This window comes from Trachemys scripta, chromosome 9, assembly GCF_013100865.1.
Source record: "Trachemys scripta elegans isolate TJP31775 chromosome 9, CAS_Tse_1.0, whole genome shotgun sequence".
In the NCBI taxonomy this organism is placed as follows: domain Eukaryota; kingdom Metazoa; phylum Chordata; order Testudines; family Emydidae; genus Trachemys; species Trachemys scripta.
In genome coordinates, this window is record NC_048306.1 from 50,322,076 (window position 1) to 50,342,445 (window position 20,370).

Sequence of the window (20,370 nt, forward strand, 5' to 3'; positions counted from 1 at the left end):
GCGCTGAATGGTACAGCGCTGAAAACCTCCACTGCAACTTGAAACCATTAATCCTTGTTCTGTCATCTGCTACCACTGAGAACAGTCTAGATCCATCCTCTTTGGAATCCCCTATCAGGTAGTTGAAAGCAGCTCTCAAATCTCCCCTCATTCTTCTCTTCTGCAGACTAAATAAGCCCAGTTCCCTCAGCCTCTCCTCATAAGTCATGTGCCTCAACCCCCTAATCATTTTTATTGCCCTCCACTGGACTCTTTCCAATTTTTCCACATCCTTCTTGTAGTGTGGGGCCCAAAACTGGACACACTACTCCAGATGAGGCCTCACCAATGCCAAATAGAGGGGAATGATCATGTCCCTCAATCTACTGGCAATGCCCCTACTTATACAGCCCAAAACACTACTGATGACTCATCTGAAGTGATGGAAATTCAAAGCTGTAAGTCCACATTGAGAGTGATTGATATTTTTGGTCATACTTTTTCCTGAGTAGGCTATTCCATAGTTGAAATGGCCAGGGAAAGGTATTTTCAGTGTAGTTTTGTGGCAGAAGTTCTGTAAGCCTAGGTCAGACTGAAGGACATCATCACCTCATTCCCCTATGGAGCACCTTGGTCTCCCAGGGAGCGAGCTCCTGAATGGCTGAAGACAGTGTGGTCTTGTAGGAAGACTGAGTTAGATGAGACGTACCTTTGATGCATAGGCATCCAGTTTCTCAAATTGCTGCAGGTCTAATGTCATGGATTTCAGACCGGATTTGTCCCATGGATATGCTGGAAACAAACATGGAACAATCATTCCAGAAAGGAGAGGCTTTGTAACTGGCCAAACATAAGAGCAAGAGCAGTCAGCACAGTCTCCCACTCACTGACTGAACTTGCTGTGTGTGCATCAGATGACACTTGAATGGGACCCTCCTGGTTTGTAGGTATCTGCTTTATCAGTTCCTCCCATCCAAGCCAGTCAGATCTGTATAGGGTGACCAGATAGCAAATGTGAAAAATCGGGACGGGGGTGGGGAGTAATAGGAGCCTATATAAGAAAAAGACCCAAAAATTGGGACTGTTCCTATAAAATCAGGACATCTGGTCACCCTAGAACTGTAGTATGCACGTCTAAGCTGGGAGTTCCTTTTTGCATATTTTGCACAACATAAACTGCACAAAAAAATCTGATAGTAAAAATAGGGTCTGATGTCCAATAGGTGCCCAATCTGATAACACTAGAATATCAGGCCTAGAGGGGTCAAATAGTATTCATCAAGAGCTAGCTTCTGATATCCATAGGCCTCAAGTAGTCTCAGTAAAATATATGGCACTGTTTGCCTGATAAAGGCTCCGATCCTGCAAAGCACAGGAGTAACTTTACTCATGGAAGTAGTGCCAGTGAAATCAATGCGGTTACTGCTGTGAGTAAATTCACTGATACATATAAGCCTTTGCAGGATTGGGATTTAAGATTCTACTCAGCAGGGGAAAGGGAATAAGAAATTAGCCCTAAATTTATGACTACTATAATATTTTCAAATGAATTATTCTAATATCTCCCCCCTTATTTCACCAAGTATATACATCTGATTGAATATTCCACACATAATCACTTATTCAATGGATAGCACCCCAAAATTCATTTGAATAGTGAACAAAAATCTTTTTTTTTTTTTCCTGCAACCACCACTAAGCAGGCCATTCTAGCAAGTCAAAGCTACAAGAATCCTGCCCTCTGCGATACTGGGATTAAGAGATTCTTCCAGATATTGCTTTATGGCTGTTAAATTGCAGGGAGGCAAGAGGGAAGGGGGAATAAAAAAGATGAGAGTTTAAATTTTTATTGTGTAAATTCTGAGTGCCAATAAATAGCAAGGGAACTGCTTAAAGTGTAAGGGTTGGTAACCTCAACAACCCAGCTGTGGTGGCATGAAGAAAGACTAGGTTATGTTAGCAAATGGGTGGAGAACCAGGGATGTTGAACTGTTACTCTATATGTATTGCTGTGCCGCTGGAGGTGAGAGTCATCTGTCAAGAGCAAGGACTGAACCCCTGACTTCAGGATCACAGAAGCATGATCCTTTACTGCCTGAGCTGAAATACACAGCTCTTACAGCCTGCCTGTATTAGTCTGATCAATCTTTATCTGTGGCCTAGGCACCACTAGAGGGGGATGGAGCACCACATTGAGCAGACATGAGTGGTTACATAGAGAGCACTTGTTAGCTCCCATCTGCAGGAGCACCATCAATGGGAGGCAGGCAGGAATGACTGTCCCCAGGCCATCCCAGTCAGGCAGGGGCTGCCAGAACAGGCTGCCTTCTGTGAGGTGATGTGTGAGTACAACCCCTTCTGCATTAGGAGATAGCTTCATCTGCTACTAAAGTGCTCTGTGCAGGTTCTAGCATCAACACTCCCAACGCTGAGATAGCTGCTATCTCAGATATTGGCTTGTTTGCTGCAACCTTTGACTCCTGCAAGTGGAAGCCATAAGACCATCCTTCAGGATGGATGGCCGCAAGTAGAACTCAGTGAGACCTCTTAGTGGACTCGTGTCTAGTCCTTTGGGGAACTGGGGCGGTCTCCTCTTGGCTCTGGTTTAAGGCTAAGAAGTAAACTGGTTTCTTCAACCTTAGTGGAAAGTGCGCTCCCAAGCTGGATCTGGTTCTCAGAAGCCCCCACCCCCACTGGCCAATTACGTGAGCAGAAATCTCTGAGCCTGGATTCCTCAATATTCCCCCAGACTTAGTTCAACAGCCTTCATTGTAATGGGAGAGCCAGCCAGTCAATTCAATCACAAGCAACAGGCATCTTCTGTTACCTACTGGGCCAAATTTGCCTAAAACAGTGTGGGAGTGCACATCATCTGTTTCTCTAACAGGCTTGTTTGTTTATCTACCTTTTCACTGAAAAGGGGCTATTACAGTGACCTAAAGAGAGATAAAGCAGATTTACACATTTGAAAGGTTCTTATTCTATTCAGCTCTGAAAATTACATCTTGCCTTTTGGGAGCCGAATGCGTTTTTAAAATTGGTTATCAGTTTTCGTCTTTGTCAGGTTATAGCTGCAAAGGCTCCCCACAGACACCGAATCCACAATAACTCATGCAGTCCGACACTATTACCTTGGCAGTTAGAAATGTGTAGCAGGCCCATTTGCAAAGCAGACTTCTCAGTTATGTTGCACATGCAGTCTGTCTAAAACACGCATGACATTCACCAAACAATCCTGACTTCGAATCCCAGACAATACAGCGTGCAAAGCAAAGTATAGTTAGTGACAGAAATGAAATCATTCATTTGCTGTCACTGTACTTCGATATAGTTGTTTTTAGCCAGTACCACATAATTTTTGTGATCAGCGTGAGTCCTATTTCTAAAACCGAATGTGTGTCCCATTGGGGGTGCTCACTGCAGTGAGGAAACTATGCTGTGCTAATCATAGAAAGCTACAATACAGTAGATAGTTACCATGCAGGTCTTTTCCACCAGGCAGGGGCACTCTGCTCTTCCCGTTCTCTTGAAAACCTAGAAGATTGCCAAAATTGAGGTGAGATAAACAGTAGAGAAGTAGAAAAGGGTAGAGAAAGTTAGTGTGTCTCTGTGGAATACATGGAGGGTTGAAAGACAGGCTTTTATTTCCTTGTCTTTAGCCCTATGGTTCATATCACATTGCATACACCCCATGAGGGAGGGATGGAAGCAGCACAAGATAGAGATGAGTAGAGAGCGCTTCCCCTCCCACCAGTTCTATGACCGTGAAGGTACCAGATAGCACATTCACAGTCAGATGTCTTCTATAGTAGGCTGAAGGCTGGGAACATTGTGCTCCATCTTGCCAGCGAGCCAGCCAAATGGCTCATTGTATGGAAGAAATTCAAGTGTGTGTTTCGGCGAGATCTTAGCTTATGTTAACACCTGCAGCACAGTTATTAAATGATACCTTCCCAGAGCGAGCTACAGATCAGCTGGAGCATGTTTTAGGGGTGATGCAGCCACCAGAAGGTCACCAAATGTGAGATATCTGTAGTTCTGGAGGAGGCCCCACCCCCACAAAGAAAAGGATTTTGTTCTCACTACCAACTGCTCCTCTTGATACAAGACCCAAGAGCTGGCAGAGCACAACCAGCATCTGCCCAGCAGGGAGTCTGGGCACATATCCACCTCTAAGTAGCACAGTCATCATCTGAACTCAGCTGCTGGCAGCCTCTCCAGTGCCCCAAGAAGGTAGGCCCTGTAATGGGAGATGTTGGGCCAAACTTATGGCTGGAGCAACTCCACTGAAGCTGGACTAGTGTTTCCACTCTTACAAAATACGCTGTAACCAAGCAGCCTCACCTTTGTTATCCAGGCCTGTCAGACTGGGCAGCTTGCGGACTCCTGCAATAACCCCCAGACAGAATTAGTCAAGAGTTACCAGTGGAAGAAAACTCCACCCATCATCCCAGTAACCTGTCCCTAAACACCTCTGTGAGCACCACAGGCTCCATCCCATTCCTATTAAAGCCCATGGAATGTCTTAATTTGCCTTCAGTGGGTTCAAGCCACAGATGCACTAAGCATTTTCTCCTTTCCTCATGGAGGCTGCCACCCAGGCATACTGTCCGGATCAGCCCAGTTAATGCTGTTATATTGCTCAGAATGTAGAGGGTGCTGGACCTCTATCAAGGCTACTTCCAGTCAGGAAAAAGTGCATCTGTTCCTCTCTTTAACTGAGTCTAGGTCAGCCTGTGTCTGCTTTGTGAGCTGGGAAAATATTGAACAGAGGGACTTGGATTGCCATTTTATTTGCTATTGGGTACTACAACAGTAATGGTACCTTACATTTCAATAGTTCTTTTCTTGAAGAATTCCAAAATGGTTTATCCGGTGTGTTCAAAATTCATGTACACCCTTCCAGCCTCAATGATCTGCTGGCTTCAAAGGGTGTAAATAAGGGTAAAATGTGATAGTGTCTGACTACAGAAATCACTTTGCCCACTACTAAAATGCAGCCACCTCTGGGGCCAAAATACAGGTGCCATTCTGCACCAATAGCACTACGCAACAGTCCTGGCAAGGAATAGCATTACGCAACAGTCCTGGCAAGGAGAATACACAGGAATCACATAGGAATGCTTGAGATTGATTATAGTGGGAGTGGCTGATCTAGCTAAATTGTATAGGCCTTTCCATTTCAATCCTCCTGTTTTGGGTTGTGCATAACTTTCTGAAACTTTCAACTATTGGACTGAAATTTCCCATTTGGTCTTCAAAGCTGAAACTTTGTTTTGTTTTAAATGTAAGTAAAAATGGTTTAGGTTAATCCATTTTTAAGTATGAGGGATTTGAAAAGGGAACCATACACTTATAATATCTTTTTTTTTAATTATTTTTTAAGTTATAAAGCAGCTGGCGGTTGGAAACTTAAATGCGGCATGGAAGTAGTGGTTACTGAGGAGAACTGTCATTGGGTGTTCCTGTGACTGTTAGTTTGCATTTGACTGAGTTATGAACTTTGGAAAATCACACTTTGAGCAGTGTCATCTTTCCGTTACTTTCATCATTGATATGCACAGACAGTAGGTTTAACACTGTGGTAACCAAATGAGCCCCTCTTCTCCCTGCTCTCTAGTGCAGCTGATATGCCATATCTTAGCTGGCCCAAATGTTTTAAAACAGTGATGTACCTTTCCCAAGGGAGAATTTCTTGAGCAGCTGTGGGGTGGTATTTCTAGGATGTACCTCGACAGTCACATGAGTTCCTGCAACGAACAAAGAGTAGGAAGTGGGCAAGGAATGAAAAAGCAACTAGCAAGTGAAAACATATAAGACTGAAAATATCAAAGATTACTCTTCCAAGTGAAAACCACCTTCATTAATATTGTACCAATACGAAACTAACTCACAGGGCCTCCACTTCTGCCTTTCTACGTTAACATCCCTCTTGTCCAACTTTCCCTCCCCTGCCTGTTTCTTCTCTATTTGAAAACCAGAATGTCCTTAGTGGGCTGGTGCCTCAGTGCAAACGATTTGTCCACATGCCTACCATGAAGATATATTTGTTCTGTTATTTTTAAATGAAGTGTACAGGTTTGCAGCACTATGGACAGAAGAAGAGGCAAAACAGTGAAATAAGCAAATCAAAAATGATCCTATGCACTTCAGATTCCTGGTGTAACAGATATTAAAACATTCCCTGGCCTCTCTCCCCTTAACAATGAATTGGAAACGGAGTCAGAATTCTAGGAGTGCATATCTTGGTTTGAAGATGGTGTTGTGTTGTGTGTTTCGATTAAAAAACTAGAATGATATAAAAGTAACATTTGCAGTGGTTTTGTAGCCGTGTTGGCCCCAGGATATTAGAAAGACAAAGCGAGTGAAGTAATATCTTTTATTGGACCATCTTCTGGTGGTGAAAGAGACAAACAAAGAGACAAGCTACACAGAGCTCTTCTTCGGGATTAAATGGATTAAAAACTGGCTAACTAAGGACTCAAAATGTAGTTGTAAAAGGGGAATCATTATCAAGTGGGTGTGTTTCTAGTAGGGTCCCACAGGGATTAGGTCGTGGCCCTACTCTGTTTAACATTTTTATCAACGACCTGGAAGAAAACATTAAAATCTTCGCTGATAACATTTGCAAATGATACGAAAATTGGGGGAGTGGTAAATAATGAAGAGGGCAGGTCACTGACTTAGCGCAATCTGGAACGCTTGGTAAACTGGACACAAGTTAACAATATGTTTCCATACAGCTAAATGCAAAAGTATAAATCTAGGGAAAAAGAATGTAGGCCATAGTTACAGGGTAGGGGACTCTGTCTGGGAAGCAGTGACTGAAAAGGACATGAGCTACCAATATGAGACTATGGCCAAAAAAGCTAATGCAATCCTGGGATGCATAAACAGGGGAATCTCGAGTGGGAGTGGAGAGCTTATTTTACGTCTGTATTTCGCACTGGTGTGACTGCTGCTGGAATACTGTGCCCAGTTCTGGTGCCCACTATTCAAGAAGGATGTTGATAAACTGGAGAGGGTTCAGAGAAGAGCCATGAGAATGATTAAAGAAGTAGAAAACATGCCTTATAGGATAGACTCAAGGAGCTCAATCTATTTAGCTTACCAAAGAGAAGATTTAGGGATAACTGGATCACAGTCTGTAAGTAGCTACATGGGGAGCAAATATTTTAATAATGGAATCTTCTATCTAGCAGAGAAAGGTCTAAGATGATCCAATGGCTGGAAGTTGAAGCTAGACAAATTCAGACTGGAAATATGGTGTAAATTTTTAATGATGAGAGTAATTAACCATTGGAACAATTTACTAAGGTCATGGTGGCCTGTTCATCACTGCCAATTTTTATATCAAGATTGGATGTTTTCCTAAAAGCTCTGTTCTAGGAATTATTTCGGGGAAGTTCTCTGGCCTTTGCTGTACAGGTCAGACTAGATGATCACAATGGTCCCCTCTGGCCTTGGGATCTATGAAGATCAATAATGGTACAATAATGACCTTGCAGGAAAGCATTATGCTGTACTGATCATGCAGTATTGTGACCTCAGGGCTCAACACTCAAGATTTAAGCCAGAGTTACACTATAAACATTGCTGACATAGCTTATTTCAGCCGTCGGGGTGTGAAGAGGTGTGGCAACAAAAGCCCTTAGTGTAGACAGCTGTACTTTTGCTGGTATAGCTTATTTTGCTCGGAAGGTGGCATGTGCTGGAATGAGTTCTACCAGCAAAGCTGCATTTGGTTGGTCTGAGCAGTGTCCTCACTAGGAGTGCTGTGCTAGCATAGCTATACTAGAAATGCTTATTTGAAAAAATAACCCACTTTGGAAAACAAAAAAAAGTTGATACAAAATTTCCACAGAAAGTTTTAAAAAGCAAAAAATCAGTTTTGAAAACCAATGGAACGAAAGTCTCTGAAGTTTTTGTGATTTATTCTTATTATTATGTATTATTTATTAACATCATCGTCCCTAATCAAGACCCACTTTTTTAAGGACCAAGAAGACTTTAAATATCAATTTTAGCATAGAACAGATGTACAGGATGAATCAAACCTAAGATGGCTCCGTTATAAAATGTAAAGAAATAATTTGAACCAGCGGACAAACTCTTGTTACTTTCCTTGTTCTCTTAAGGTCTGCTCTACACCAGGAGGGTTTTGCTGGTGGAGTTATGCCAATATAGTTCTACCAACAAAAGCCTCCAGTGGGGATGCAGTTAAAGTGGTATGAAAGGGCTTATACCAGTATAGCTTATGCTGCTTTGGGGAAACAGCATTAGCCATATTGGTATAAGTGCAGTTATGGCAATAAAAAACCATCTACACCAGCTTAGCTATGTCAGGTTTTAAAAAAAAGCCACACCCTTAACCAACAGCAATACTGGTAAAACTTTTAATTGTAGACCAGGCTCAAGATTCTTGAAAGAATTGTCCAGTGACTCTTCAAATTCTTCATATTTTGCAGTCTGATTATAAAAAATTCTCATATTTGTCTCTTGCTGTGGTGATCTGGGCAAGTTTTCTCTCATACGAGCATAAATAAGAGATGAATGCTGCATTGCTACAGAAAATCAGTGTTCACTAGGTTACCACCTACCTTCGTTGGTGTAGGAAGTAATGACTGGTGCCTGCTCGTCAGGCTGCATCTGAACTGGCTGGCCTGTTTATATGAAGAAAACATCCCCGTGACTAGAATAAAATGGAATTTTCTCATCCTAGAGCAATGGGCACCAACGCCAGAACCAGGTTAAATCTATAAATGTGGCACACCAATGAGCTAAATGGCACTGAGATTCCATTCTATAGCTTTTATAGCTTGTAAGGCAAATTGATACAGCAGAGCTCAATATTCTATGTGCTGTGTGAACCAATTCCTGGGCTTCAAATGCAAGTGGAGTGAACAAGGGAGTGCTAGTTGGGAATAGTCCATGCAATTCAGGCAGTAGGGGCAAAACCCTGGCTGAGGAAGTAGGGAAGGAAGGAGAACTCTCTGGAGAGGCATGACTGGCATCAACTGAATTCTGTTTTATTGAAATGTATCATACTTGCATAAATAGTCTAGGTCAGTGTTTCTCAACCTTTTCAGATTGGCAACCTCATATTTGAAGTAAAAAATGTGCACTCCCTTCTTACATTTACTGTATGAGTAAAACATGTATCAATAGATTCATAGATTCATAGATTCTAGGACTGGAAGGGACCTCGAGAGGTCATCGAGTCCAGTCCCCTGCCCGCATGGCAGGACCAAATACTGTCTAGACCATCTCTGATAGACATTTATCTAACCTACTCTTAAATATCTCCAGAGATAAACATCAACAGATCAACCACCTATTTTCTATTTGGATGACTTTAAAAGCAATTTCTCTTCTATTTTCCAGCAAATGTATCTATAAAAAAGAGGGACAATTAAATATATTGAAATGCTATTTCTGTATTATTGAAGGTAGAGTGGCCCCGAGTACCTTGAATGGTCCCTTACAATATGTGCTAATTACTTATGCTAAACCAGTGCATCTTAACCTTTTTTCATTTGCAACCCCCTAAAAAATGTCAAATGAAAGTCTGGACGCCTTTTGAAATCTTAGACATACTCTGCGTACCCCCAGAGGTGTGCAGACCACAGGCTAATAATTAGTATGTGTGTGTTTCAGTAGGTTGACAGAGAATACATGACCTTGAAATGGAAGAGGTGCGCAGGGAGTGGGGAGTGAGATTTTCTTTGCTTCAGATTGTAATAAAGTTTTGAATGTCTTGTGACCCCCGATTGCCTTTCATGAGCTCTCTAGAGGCCACACCCCATCTCTTGAAAAACACTAGTCTAGTGGTAAGGACCTGGACTGGGTGTCAGGAGACCTACGTTCTGTTCCCAGCTGCATAACCTTGAGTAACCTCCTCTCCTTTTGTTTGTGTAGATTGTAAGTTCTGTGGGGCAGGGACTGTCTCTCACCATGTGTGTGTACAGCAGTGAGCAGAATAGACCCTGATCTCAGTTGCAGCCCCTAGGTGATGTGGTAATACACACGTTACTAAAAAACATTAATCTATCCCACAGGGCTGCAATGACATTAAGCTAGCACAGTCAGCAAATGCCATTTAACACTGAGCAATATCTTGCATATGGCCTTGGACATTAGAACCTGATTCACTGAGGATGAACATTGGTCATGACACTAGGGTTATCCCTTACTGTTCTTCAGAAAGTGTCATGGGATCTGTGTCCCGACAGCAGAAGGAACTTCACTTTAACAGCTCATCTGAAAGGCCAGATACTTTTCGTAATTCACAGCTGACATGGATCAGGCCTGTGAATTATGAGATCTTGATGCACTGTATGTGGCAGGAGTGTGGTTTTTTTTAATGTGGTTCAATCTCCGTTAATGTCATACCGTTTGTAAATATTGCAGCAGCACCAGCTGCTCCATGGTGTCAGAGTTCTCATAAAGACAGGAATGCGGCTGATTAAAGTGAATTTATTAACCCCTTTGGTGCTGGTGCATTAAGAGCTGGCTATTCCTTTTGGCATCAGAAAGTCTTAATTATCTTCAAGAGGACTCATCTTGTGTCCTGAAGGCAGGCTAGAGGAAAATGTATTGATACTCAGATTTACACTGAACTACTAGAGGTACTTCAGTTAACTCCGTGTGATGGGTAATTAATTCTGTCCCTTCTAGTCCTGGTGAATTTCCTGATCTCCACTACGTAGCTATCGTTGAAAACCCTCTCAGGCATGAAGGAAGAGCATGTTAAGGCTCTAAAGATATTAATATTTATCTGCTTTTCTTATTTGTCATCTGTCTGTCTGATATGGTCGAAGACAATTACTGACAGTACCTTGCCACAAGATATTGCTTACTTGCTTATTGTCTATGGGCTGAATCTGCTCCCATTGATTGCAGTGGGAGCTGGATCAGAACTCACATTAAGCAATGCATCAGTAACATAAAGGGTTTTCATATAGGGGTTATTAGTAGTTCTGTGGAAGCAAAACTTTGTTTCTTTCACTTACCTTTCTTCACTAGAGACCAAATTATATTTTCATACAGGCAAAAATGAGGTTGGTTGGTGGCCTGAGCTCATTCCCTAGGGGCTACTTATGTTCCATAACAAATCCAGGGCACAGTTTTGTATAACTGGTGGTATCCTCTTAAGAGAGGGACTAGTGGGAGGGGTTATAGGTCAGATAAGAAGTGGATTGGCTGAGCTATATGGAAGCTCAGGACTAGGGGACTGATTGTTCCTCATGTCAAAAACAACTGGGCAGAGGACTGGAAAGTTGGGAGGATCCTCCCATGCAATTTGCACCCAACTTTTCCATTAGTGGTTGAAGCGATGAAGGATTCACCTTCTCAATAGGACAGGGTTTTCTGCCTCCACGCACCATGAACTACATGGATCCTGGGTAAACTAAGAGCTCTGTGTAACTGTTAATACTGCCTCAGGTTGTGTTAGCTTTCAGGAGGATTCTTTATTGGTTATAATAGAATCAGAGAAACGTAGGGCTGGAGGGGACCTCCAGAGCTCGCCTCGTCCATCCCCCATGCTGAGGCAGGGTTACGTATATGATAACTATGATGCATGTATGCAATAGTGTGCCCAGCACCTAGCCATCCCACCATATTCCCGGCGCATGCACACACACATCCTCACCTCCAGTGGCTCCTGGTGATAGCTAGAGGCAGGAAGTGGCACTCCCCCCCCCATTACGCATGGGCACAGGGAGACCCATGTCTGAATGGAGCCTCCCTGTGCACATCACCCAGACACAGTAGGGCCTGGAACTGAAAGGGCTGTGATACGCACATTGTTAGTGTGCAGAGCCATAGCTGTGTAGTGGCAGCCTGCAAAGCATCTCCAAGCACTCTGCCTGGCTCCAGCCAGTTCTACGATGCCCTCACTATCACTTGCCCTACGTTCTCACCTACAAAATGAGAGGGCAGAGAAGACAACGTACCAGGAAGGCCATTCCCTCTGGGTTGCTGCGATCTGTCGTTTCCATTTCCATCGCTTTGAAAACCTACATAATGACAAGCATGGGCATGAGAGTCAGACAATATCATTCACGGGTGCTGGGCAGCATGTCTGATACCAGCTAGTGGGAAGATCACATCAGGCCCACTCCTGTTCCCACTGAAGACAGAAATAAAATTTCTGTTGACTTAGCTGAGACAGGACCAACTCCATGATGAGGAGACATCACTCAGCTAGGCATTATTTACCCAAGAGGACTCACAGAAGAACTGTTGACCCATGAGAATGGAAAAAGTTTCTTTGAAAAATGCCAGTCCAATATTTTCCTTGCTATTTCTGTTTTTGTCCTCCAAACTCAGACTCTTTTTCTACTTACTCCTGCAATCAAAGAGTAATTTATGACATCACAGTCAATTGCAATGAGAATGGTGAATATATCACATGTTTAATATTATGGACTATATTCATCCCTGATGTAAATCCACTGACTTCAAGAGGAAGTCTTTATTTTTCCCAGCCATGGCCCTGTTTTAGTTCCCAAACTCTTCCTGATTACGCTGTGTGTTCATTTAAATGTTAGACAAATCTCCTCCCAAAGTAATATGTTGCAGGGCTGTCCAAGGAGAATTTCTCACTGGAAAAGTTTGAAAATCATGATAGTTCATGGTGGCCCACCTTGAAAGTAAGTTCTAAAGCGCTTTAGAGATCAGCAGCAGGGGAACACTGCTACTGATACTAACTAACTCTTCATCCATAGACCCCAAAGTACTTTACAAAGGAGGTCAGTGTCATTATCCCTATTTTAGAGACTGGGGAAACTGAGTCACGGGGCGATGAAGCAACTTGCCCAAGGTCACCTAGCAGGCCAGTGGCAGAGCCAGGAATGGAATCTAGGTCTCCTGAGTTGCAGCCCTGAGCTGTATCTGTTAGGCAACACTGCCTTCTTAGAGGCTATGACATCGTTTATGAAGGAGAGATATGCCACTAGAGTTGGTCAAGATTTCTGAATAGATATTTTCAACCAAAAAAGAAAGATTTTCATTTGGATCGAAATTTTACAGTTTATCAACAAAAAATGGAAATTGAAAACTGAAATAATTTTGGTAAAATGTTTTGGCTTCAGTAAAAATGTACAGTTTTCAAAAACAAAAGTTTTACCTAAATGAATTTTCAAAGCCCTGAAACTTTTCAGCTTTCTAGGGCAAGTTTTCATTGATTTTTTTTTTTTCATTTTTAGGGTTATTTGGAGAAATAAATCACACTCAATTTTTAAATAGCCCACGAAAAATAAATTGGCATTTTGTACCAGGTCTACCCACTATCCAAATACTCCCTCTAGTAACACCATTAATCTAAATACTAATCTAAAATCATGAGTTCATAGAAGGAAGTTATCCAGTTATTACCCTCTCATGGGAGTGAGCTAGTGCCAGGAGTAATTAGTTCCTGGACTTCCTAGCCTGAACAGTTGCTACCCATCCCTTCCCCCTCTGCCCTGCCACCTATCCATTGATCCCCGTTCCTCCATCTAAAACTGCTTTCCATGCTCAGTCTCCCCTCCTCTTGTTTGTGTCCCCAGAGCTCCTGAGCCTTTCTTACTCCCTTTGCCTGCCTACAATGGTTCAAGCCAAAATGGCTTGAAAAGCTGATTTTGCTGTAATTTTGCAGAGCAAATCCTTCTGGAGCGTATCATTGCTGCTTGAGGTGGGCAGACAATTCAGGGGTAATTGTAGTTGCTGGAAAATGTTTTAGTCAAAAATGGCCCTTTTTAATAAAATGAAATGGTTTCATTTTTCAATATCTTCCATCTCCCCACAACGAAAACTGAAAACATTTTCAGTTATTGTTTCAGTTTTCCTCACTTTTTTTTTCATAGATTCATAGATTATAGGACTGGAAGGGACCTCGAGAGGTCATCGAGTCCAGTCCCCTGCCCGCATGGCAGGACCAAATACTGTCTAGACCATCCCTGATAGACATTTATCTAACCTACTCTTAAATATCTCCAGAGACGGAGATTCCACAACCTCCCTAGGCAATTTGTTCCAGTGTTTAACCACCCTGACAGTTAGGAACTTTTTCCTAATGTCCAACCTAGACCTCCCTTGCTGCAGTTTAAACCCATTGTTTCTGGTTCTATCCTTAGAGGCTAAGGTGAACAAGTTCTCTCCCTCCTCCTTATGACACCCTTTTAGATACCTGAAAACTGCTATCATGTCCCCTCTCAGTCTTCTCTTTTCCAAACTAAACAAACCCAGTTCTTTCAGCCTTCCTTCATAGGTCATGTTCTCAAGACCTTTAATCATTCTTGTTGCTCTTCTTTGGACCCTTTCCAATTTCTCCACATCTTTTTTTAAAATGTGGCGCCCAGAACTGGACACAATACTCCAGCTGAGGCCTAACCAGAGCAGAGTAGAGCGGAAGAATGACTTCTCGTGTCTTGCTCACAACACACCTGTTAATGCATCCCAGAATCATGTTTGCTTTTTTTGCAACAGCATCACACTGTTGACTCATATTTAGCTTGTGGTCCACTATAACCCCTAGATTCCTTTCTGCCGTACTCCTTCCTAGACAGTCTTTTCCCATTCTGTATGTGTGAAATTGATTTTTCCTTCCTAAGTGGAGCACTTTGCATTTGTCTTTGTTAAACTTCATCCTGTTTAACTCAGACCATTTCTCCAATTTCTCATTTTTCAGTGAGGAAAAAAGGGGGAAGAAAGAAGAAAGCAAACTGGGAACACAATTTCAGAACCAAACATTTTTTGGAAAATTGAGACTTCTCAGTAAAAAAAGTAGTACATTTTTTTTTAAATTTGGTCTTTTTTGAAAACATTCAAATGAAAATGTTTTCAAAATTTCCAAGCTCATCTCACCCCCACCAGTTCTGTAGGAGAAGGTTGAAAAGCAGTTGGAGACATTGGTGCTGGTGTAGGCATGAAGTAGACAGAAATCAACTGTAGCTAAAGATTAGATTAGCCACCTTTAGATCCACCTTTTCCTGTCTTTTCTTCAGTATCTATATAGCCCCAATCACCAAAGTCTGAAATACAGTTAAAAGAGGCTGGAATTAAACCAGATTGCAGCAATAGAGTGTTTGCTCTTTTCAGCTTTGCAGTGAGGGGAGGTTCTCTCTGTTGTCTGCAAATAGCCCATGATTTCCAGGGTTCCAAAAAGAGCATGGAATATCCCCTGAAGGGATAGGAGATAGGCCAAGGGGATTGTCACAAACGTAACTATAAATGGCTCATGGTGATATTCTTTGCAGACAAAGTATGCACACGCTCGCTCGCGCGCGCGCACACACACTAAAATAAGACCATGTTGCCCTATGCATCATTTTGTGGTAGCCACTAATTTGGGATTAAATAACTGAAGCACAGTCAGGTCAACCTGCTCGCTGCTTTGCCTTGTAAATCTAATGCATTTTCATAAACCTTTTGGCAGTGTCTCACACTATATAAAATGTTCCATTGTAACAGGGCATGTGTAAACACGGTCCTCGGCATAATAGCCACATGCCGCTCCATGGGTGTGCCACACAGGTGCCGCACCCCGAGTCACCTGCAATGTGTGGTATGCAACATGCAGAGGCTCTTGTTCGTTAGACAGGATCCATAAAACTAAATTCAAATGGGAAGATTTTAGAGGGGAATTTGCAGGTTTGGGTTTTCATTGCATGTCTTTAAGTTAGGGGGGCAAAAAAAAAACAACCAAAAAACCTGGTGTTCTTTCCCAAGAGCAGATGGTTCACCTCTCATTCTACAACTCACTTGCAGCTTGGCTCTGCATGCATTGCAGCTGCACCCCTTCACTTGAACAACTGCAAATATTGCTTTACCTTGGCTGTGGTGCGAGGCACTGATTTCCGTCTGTCTGTCTGTCCGCACCCTTTGCACTGTCTTCCGCTTCTGAGGGCGAACTATGAGAAGCATCTCAATTGTTACTGCACTGGTGTCTTTTTTAAACTCCACGGTACCCATCAGAGCATTGCCACCGCTTCCTTTCTCACCCAGACCTGCTGCTGCTGCTGCTGCAGAACTGGCAGTGTTTATTTTCCACTCTTGGAAAGGCAAATGCTCCCCCTCACCCAAAATGAACTCTGCACACACACAAATAACGTTTGCCCGACCCTGCTCAAATGCACCATTACTGCCCTGCCAAAATCTACCCTAATGAATAGGTTACAAGTCACCTTTGAAAGGAAATCCCAGAGGGGATCCACTTCCTAAATCTGAGGAAGGAGCCACATTTCAGAAGGAGAGTTCTAGTTTCAGGACAAGAGCTTCTCTCCCCCTTCCCCTCTCTCTGCCCTTTCAGATTTAAGCACTTGTCTACCCTCAAATCCCCCTACCAGTACTGTTATGCTAGAGGGAATTCATTCTGCAACACTTGCAGTTCTTTAAAAGGATGCCTCTCTGATTCTCCTCTGCCACACCCAAAGTGGAAACTTTAAAACACAGCTTAAAAAAAATCAATGGCTTAAAAATAAAAAATAACAAAAGGACTGATGAGGAAGGTGTGCAGTTGTGAACAAAAGCCCGTGACTTTGTGTCCTGGGGTGAAGGTTGGTGTAAAGTGGGCCGTAACAGCCATTTTCAGGGGGAACAGCGCTTCCAAAATTGATTAATATATAATCCTAACAAATTAATAAATAACCCTAATAAATAAATAAAGAGAGGTCTGCCCTGAAAAAAACAGACACTCCTTTAGAGGCAACAAATGGATCTCCCCACCAATCGGCATGAAGGACATGGTCTTTGAAATCTGTAGGCGCCAGAAAACACTAGCAGCAAAAATCCTGCCTCAGCTGAAAGTCTCATAGCCCACAAACAGGGTAGGAGAGGGAGTACAGCGGTCTGGTTTAGCAATTAACAGCAACCCTGTTTAGCTGGCCCCTACTATTTGTACAAGGTGCTGGATTAGAAATCCTTTCTAATTTTATCTTGAGCCTCCATCCTGTCACAGAGCTGCCAGCTGAGGGATGTTTGGCTGGTGGCCTCAGGGGAATTTTAACACCTGTGGGTTGATGGACTCTCTCCGGCAGTTACACAATTTTGCACGCTTGCAGTACTCATTCATCATGCTGATGCCAGCCCATGGTACTGACACAGGGGATAAAGCTATGTCTAATGATATTTACTTTTTGGTGTCACTAGCTCTAATCGCTGTTGGAATTTTTAGCAAGTGGTGTTTTTTTCCCCTCCAATGATTCTGGGGTAAATTTGCTGCTCCTTAATCTATAGACAGGGAGCTAGTACTGCTGACTGGTGTTAGCAGAGTGCACACAGGTACACCTCCCAGCCCCTGATCTACAGCCCCTACTGTGAGCTACTGCCAAGGCACAAGTAGCCAACAGGCAGCCAACCTTCCCTACAAACCCAGCGGGATGCCTCTGCTCAGCAGATCCAGAAATAGCATCCGTGGCTCTGTGCATGCTGCCTCTGCCCAGCCTTGCCACTGCCCCCTTAGTAATCCACATGTACAATGCGCTCAGTATTCCTGGGATGTTCTGATGCCCACACTCCCCTGCTCAATACTTCAGTTCCAATTTGGAGCCTCCTGCTAGCAGAGGAGCAGTCATGGGTCAGGGCAAGAGGTCTCACAGGAAGGAACAGATGGTTTTAGGGCTATTGCTTTGTAACCCACCTTAACACAGTATGGTATGTGGGTCTTTGCCCACGCTGGTGTCTGGACCCCATAAGTATGCTACTGTTTCCATCTAGGGGGAATCAGCTCTTTAGCTTAAGCAGCAGCAGCATGTGCCTTTAGATTCAGAGGTTCCTGCTGATGACCCATCCAGCGAGGCGTTACGGTTGAAAGGAAGGAAAAGAAGGGCATGGGAGATTCAGAAAAGCACTCAAAGTTCTGGGGGCTCAGGCAAACATAGCCTCCAGTCCTTCGGGGGCTCACCCATCTGTGTGTCAGGTCCCCTGAGTTAATGAAACTCTCCTGTGTCCATCATTCTAGCAGCTCCATTGTCCTCCTCTCAGCGGTGTCGCCACCTTGGAGCCCTTTTCTACTCTCTCCTCTGCCACCCAGGGCCGGCGCTTCCACTAGGAGACCCTAGGCAGTCGCCTAGGGCGGCAGGATTTGGGGGGTGGCATTTTGCTGCCCTCGGCGGAAATTCGGCGGCGGGGGGTCCTTCCGCTCTGGGTCTTCGGCGGAAATTCGGTGGCGGGTCCTTCACACGTTTTGGGACCCGCCACTGAAGTGCCCCGAAGACACGGAGTGGAAGGACCCCCGCCGCCGAATGCTCAGAGGAGGAGCACTGCTGCCTAGGGCGGAAAAAACCCTGGTGCCGCTCCTGCTGCCACCACATCTAGGCTGTCAATCCTGGTGCCTTTTTCCTGCACAACATCGCTACAAGTACCCTTTCTTCTCCATTTTGCTGTCTAAATCCCTCACCCAAGCCTTGGTCCTGTCTCCTCTAGACTTCTCCTCTCTGGCTTTCTTGAACATCACCATGTCCGCCTATTGCCCAGCCAAAATACTCCTGGTAACATCATCATCTTCCTCACCATCTACTCTGCACATCTCACCCCCCTTCTTGCGTTCCCTGGCTCTCCACATCAGATTGAAGCTCTTCATACTTGCCTTCTATACTCCATAAAACTTGGCTCTGGCCTATACTCCTCCCCAACACCTCCGCTCACTCCGTCAGCATCTCAAGCCTCCTCACTCTCTCCCATTCTTATCTCCATGCTTTCTTCCACACTGCACCTTACGCTTGGACCTCCATATTCCAGTGACACAAACCTCTCCTCCTTCATATCCCTCCTCCAAACACCCTTCTTCTGGCAATCCCATTAGACAGACCCAAACAACTGAATGGGCAATGATTCATTAATAATTAGAGGGGAAACCCCTTGTGGTACCAGATTAAGGCTTTGTCTACATGAGAAAGTTGCACTGATTTAAACTAAGGTATGGATTTAAACCAATCTAGTTAATCTGGTGCAAACCCTGTGTGGCACCCATTTTGGTTTAGGAGTTTCTTTTTTTCAGTATAGTTTAAGTTGATTGGGGACAGCTAACCTTCAATACAAATTTAAGTTAAACCCCATGCATCCTTCCTAAAAGCCTCCACCACCTAGTGTCCTGGTGCTTTTTGTTTTTCAGTTGCTTCTGAACCGTGTCTTCTTAGGGCTAGACTGCGAGAGTCAGACTCTGGCGTCAGAAGCGGGCACTGGAGTTGCACTGTCCCAAGGGGAGTTCTATACCCATCTATCTAAGTCCCTACAAGGCCCTCCTCACCGTAGTATGTAAGCACCCCCCATCTCTGGAAAAACAACAGTGTTCTCTTTCTCCATTCCTTCCTTGCCAGCAGAATGGGGTTCAGGATTTTCTCTTTTTAATGAATGAGTCTGTGGGAATGAGAACTCTATTGTGGGGAAGCCTGGGAGAAGAGCTGGGTATTTGGCTCTGAGCATGGCGAGGTTAGTGGTAGTTTTTACTCCTTCAAGCAGTGAGTTTGATACACCTGGGCTGGCTGCTGTCATCTCCCATTGTCACTAACCTCCTCCTACCAGCCGACAGGATTATCACCACAGCTTCTCTCTTTCCATCCAAATGTATTTTCAACAGAAAATTTGGGCTTTTGACTAAATGAATATATTCATGGGAAGTGCATTCCTTGAAAATGGTCAAATTCAAATTTTTCAGTTTTCAGACAAAAAAATGTTGGTTGTCAGGCTTGCCAGTGAAAAGATCCATGGAACCCTCCCCCCTAATTTTTGGACCATGTCTATTCTTTGTGCTCATAGCCCTGTCATATAGGACAGAGTCGCTTGCCTCTCCTTGTGCATCCGGGCAGCTTAACATATTTGTGCCTCCCTGTCCATCCCCTTTACTTTGATGTGCATGCAGCACTGGGGCAGCAGCCCATGCTCAATGGAACAACTTACCAAGAGATGTGTTGGCCTCTTCATCACCTGGAATCTTTAAATCAGGATGGGAGGTCTGTCTAAAGTGTTATGGCTCAGTCACCAGAGATGGGCTTGAGGTAGTAATCCCCGTGTGAAGTTCTCTGGCCTGTGCTATGCAGGAAGGCAGACTGGAAGATCATAACGGTCCCTTCTGGCTTCCTAATGTATGAGCATGTGGTAATTTAACTCAGTTAAGAACCACATCTTTTCCTCTTCCCACTGGTGTAAAGTGCCTGTCTCTAGTCCAGTAGGGTTGAGAGATCTTTAGGCCATGACACTTTTATGCATAAAAACCCTGGCATTGGCCCAGGACTGATTCCTGCCCCTTATCCTGGGCCACAGGCAGGTGTTATCTGGAGGCAGAAATTTCACATCTTGGGGAAGGAGGAGGTTACTGCCAGGTTGATTTAAAAATAAAGCAACTCTTTGAAGTTGATCAAGGGTTTGAAATGTTAGAATAAGTCTCAGGGAGATGGATCAGTGGCCAGA

At 43.7% G+C, this 20,370-nt stretch overlaps 1 protein-coding gene across 1 annotated transcript in view; it reads right to left on the reverse strand.

Annotated features, from left to right (window-relative positions):
- Window positions 1–11,995, reverse strand: part of KY (kyphoscoliosis peptidase) — a 34,164-nt gene extending 22,169 nt beyond the window's left edge. The window contains exons 1-6 of the mRNA XM_034781958.1: window positions 11,937–11,995; window positions 8,580–8,642; window positions 5,655–5,729; window positions 4,324–4,365; window positions 3,457–3,513; window positions 689–771 (exon numbers count right to left, since the gene is read on the reverse strand). Of these exons, the coding sequence (XP_034637849.1) occupies window positions 689–771; window positions 3,457–3,513; window positions 4,324–4,365; window positions 5,655–5,729; window positions 8,580–8,628 (306 nt within the window). The 5' untranslated portion in view covers window positions 8,629–8,642; window positions 11,937–11,995. The remainder of the gene's footprint in view (window positions 1–688; window positions 772–3,456; window positions 3,514–4,323; window positions 4,366–5,654; window positions 5,730–8,579; window positions 8,643–11,936) is intronic.
- Between the last annotated feature and the right edge of the window lie 8,375 nt (window positions 11,996–20,370).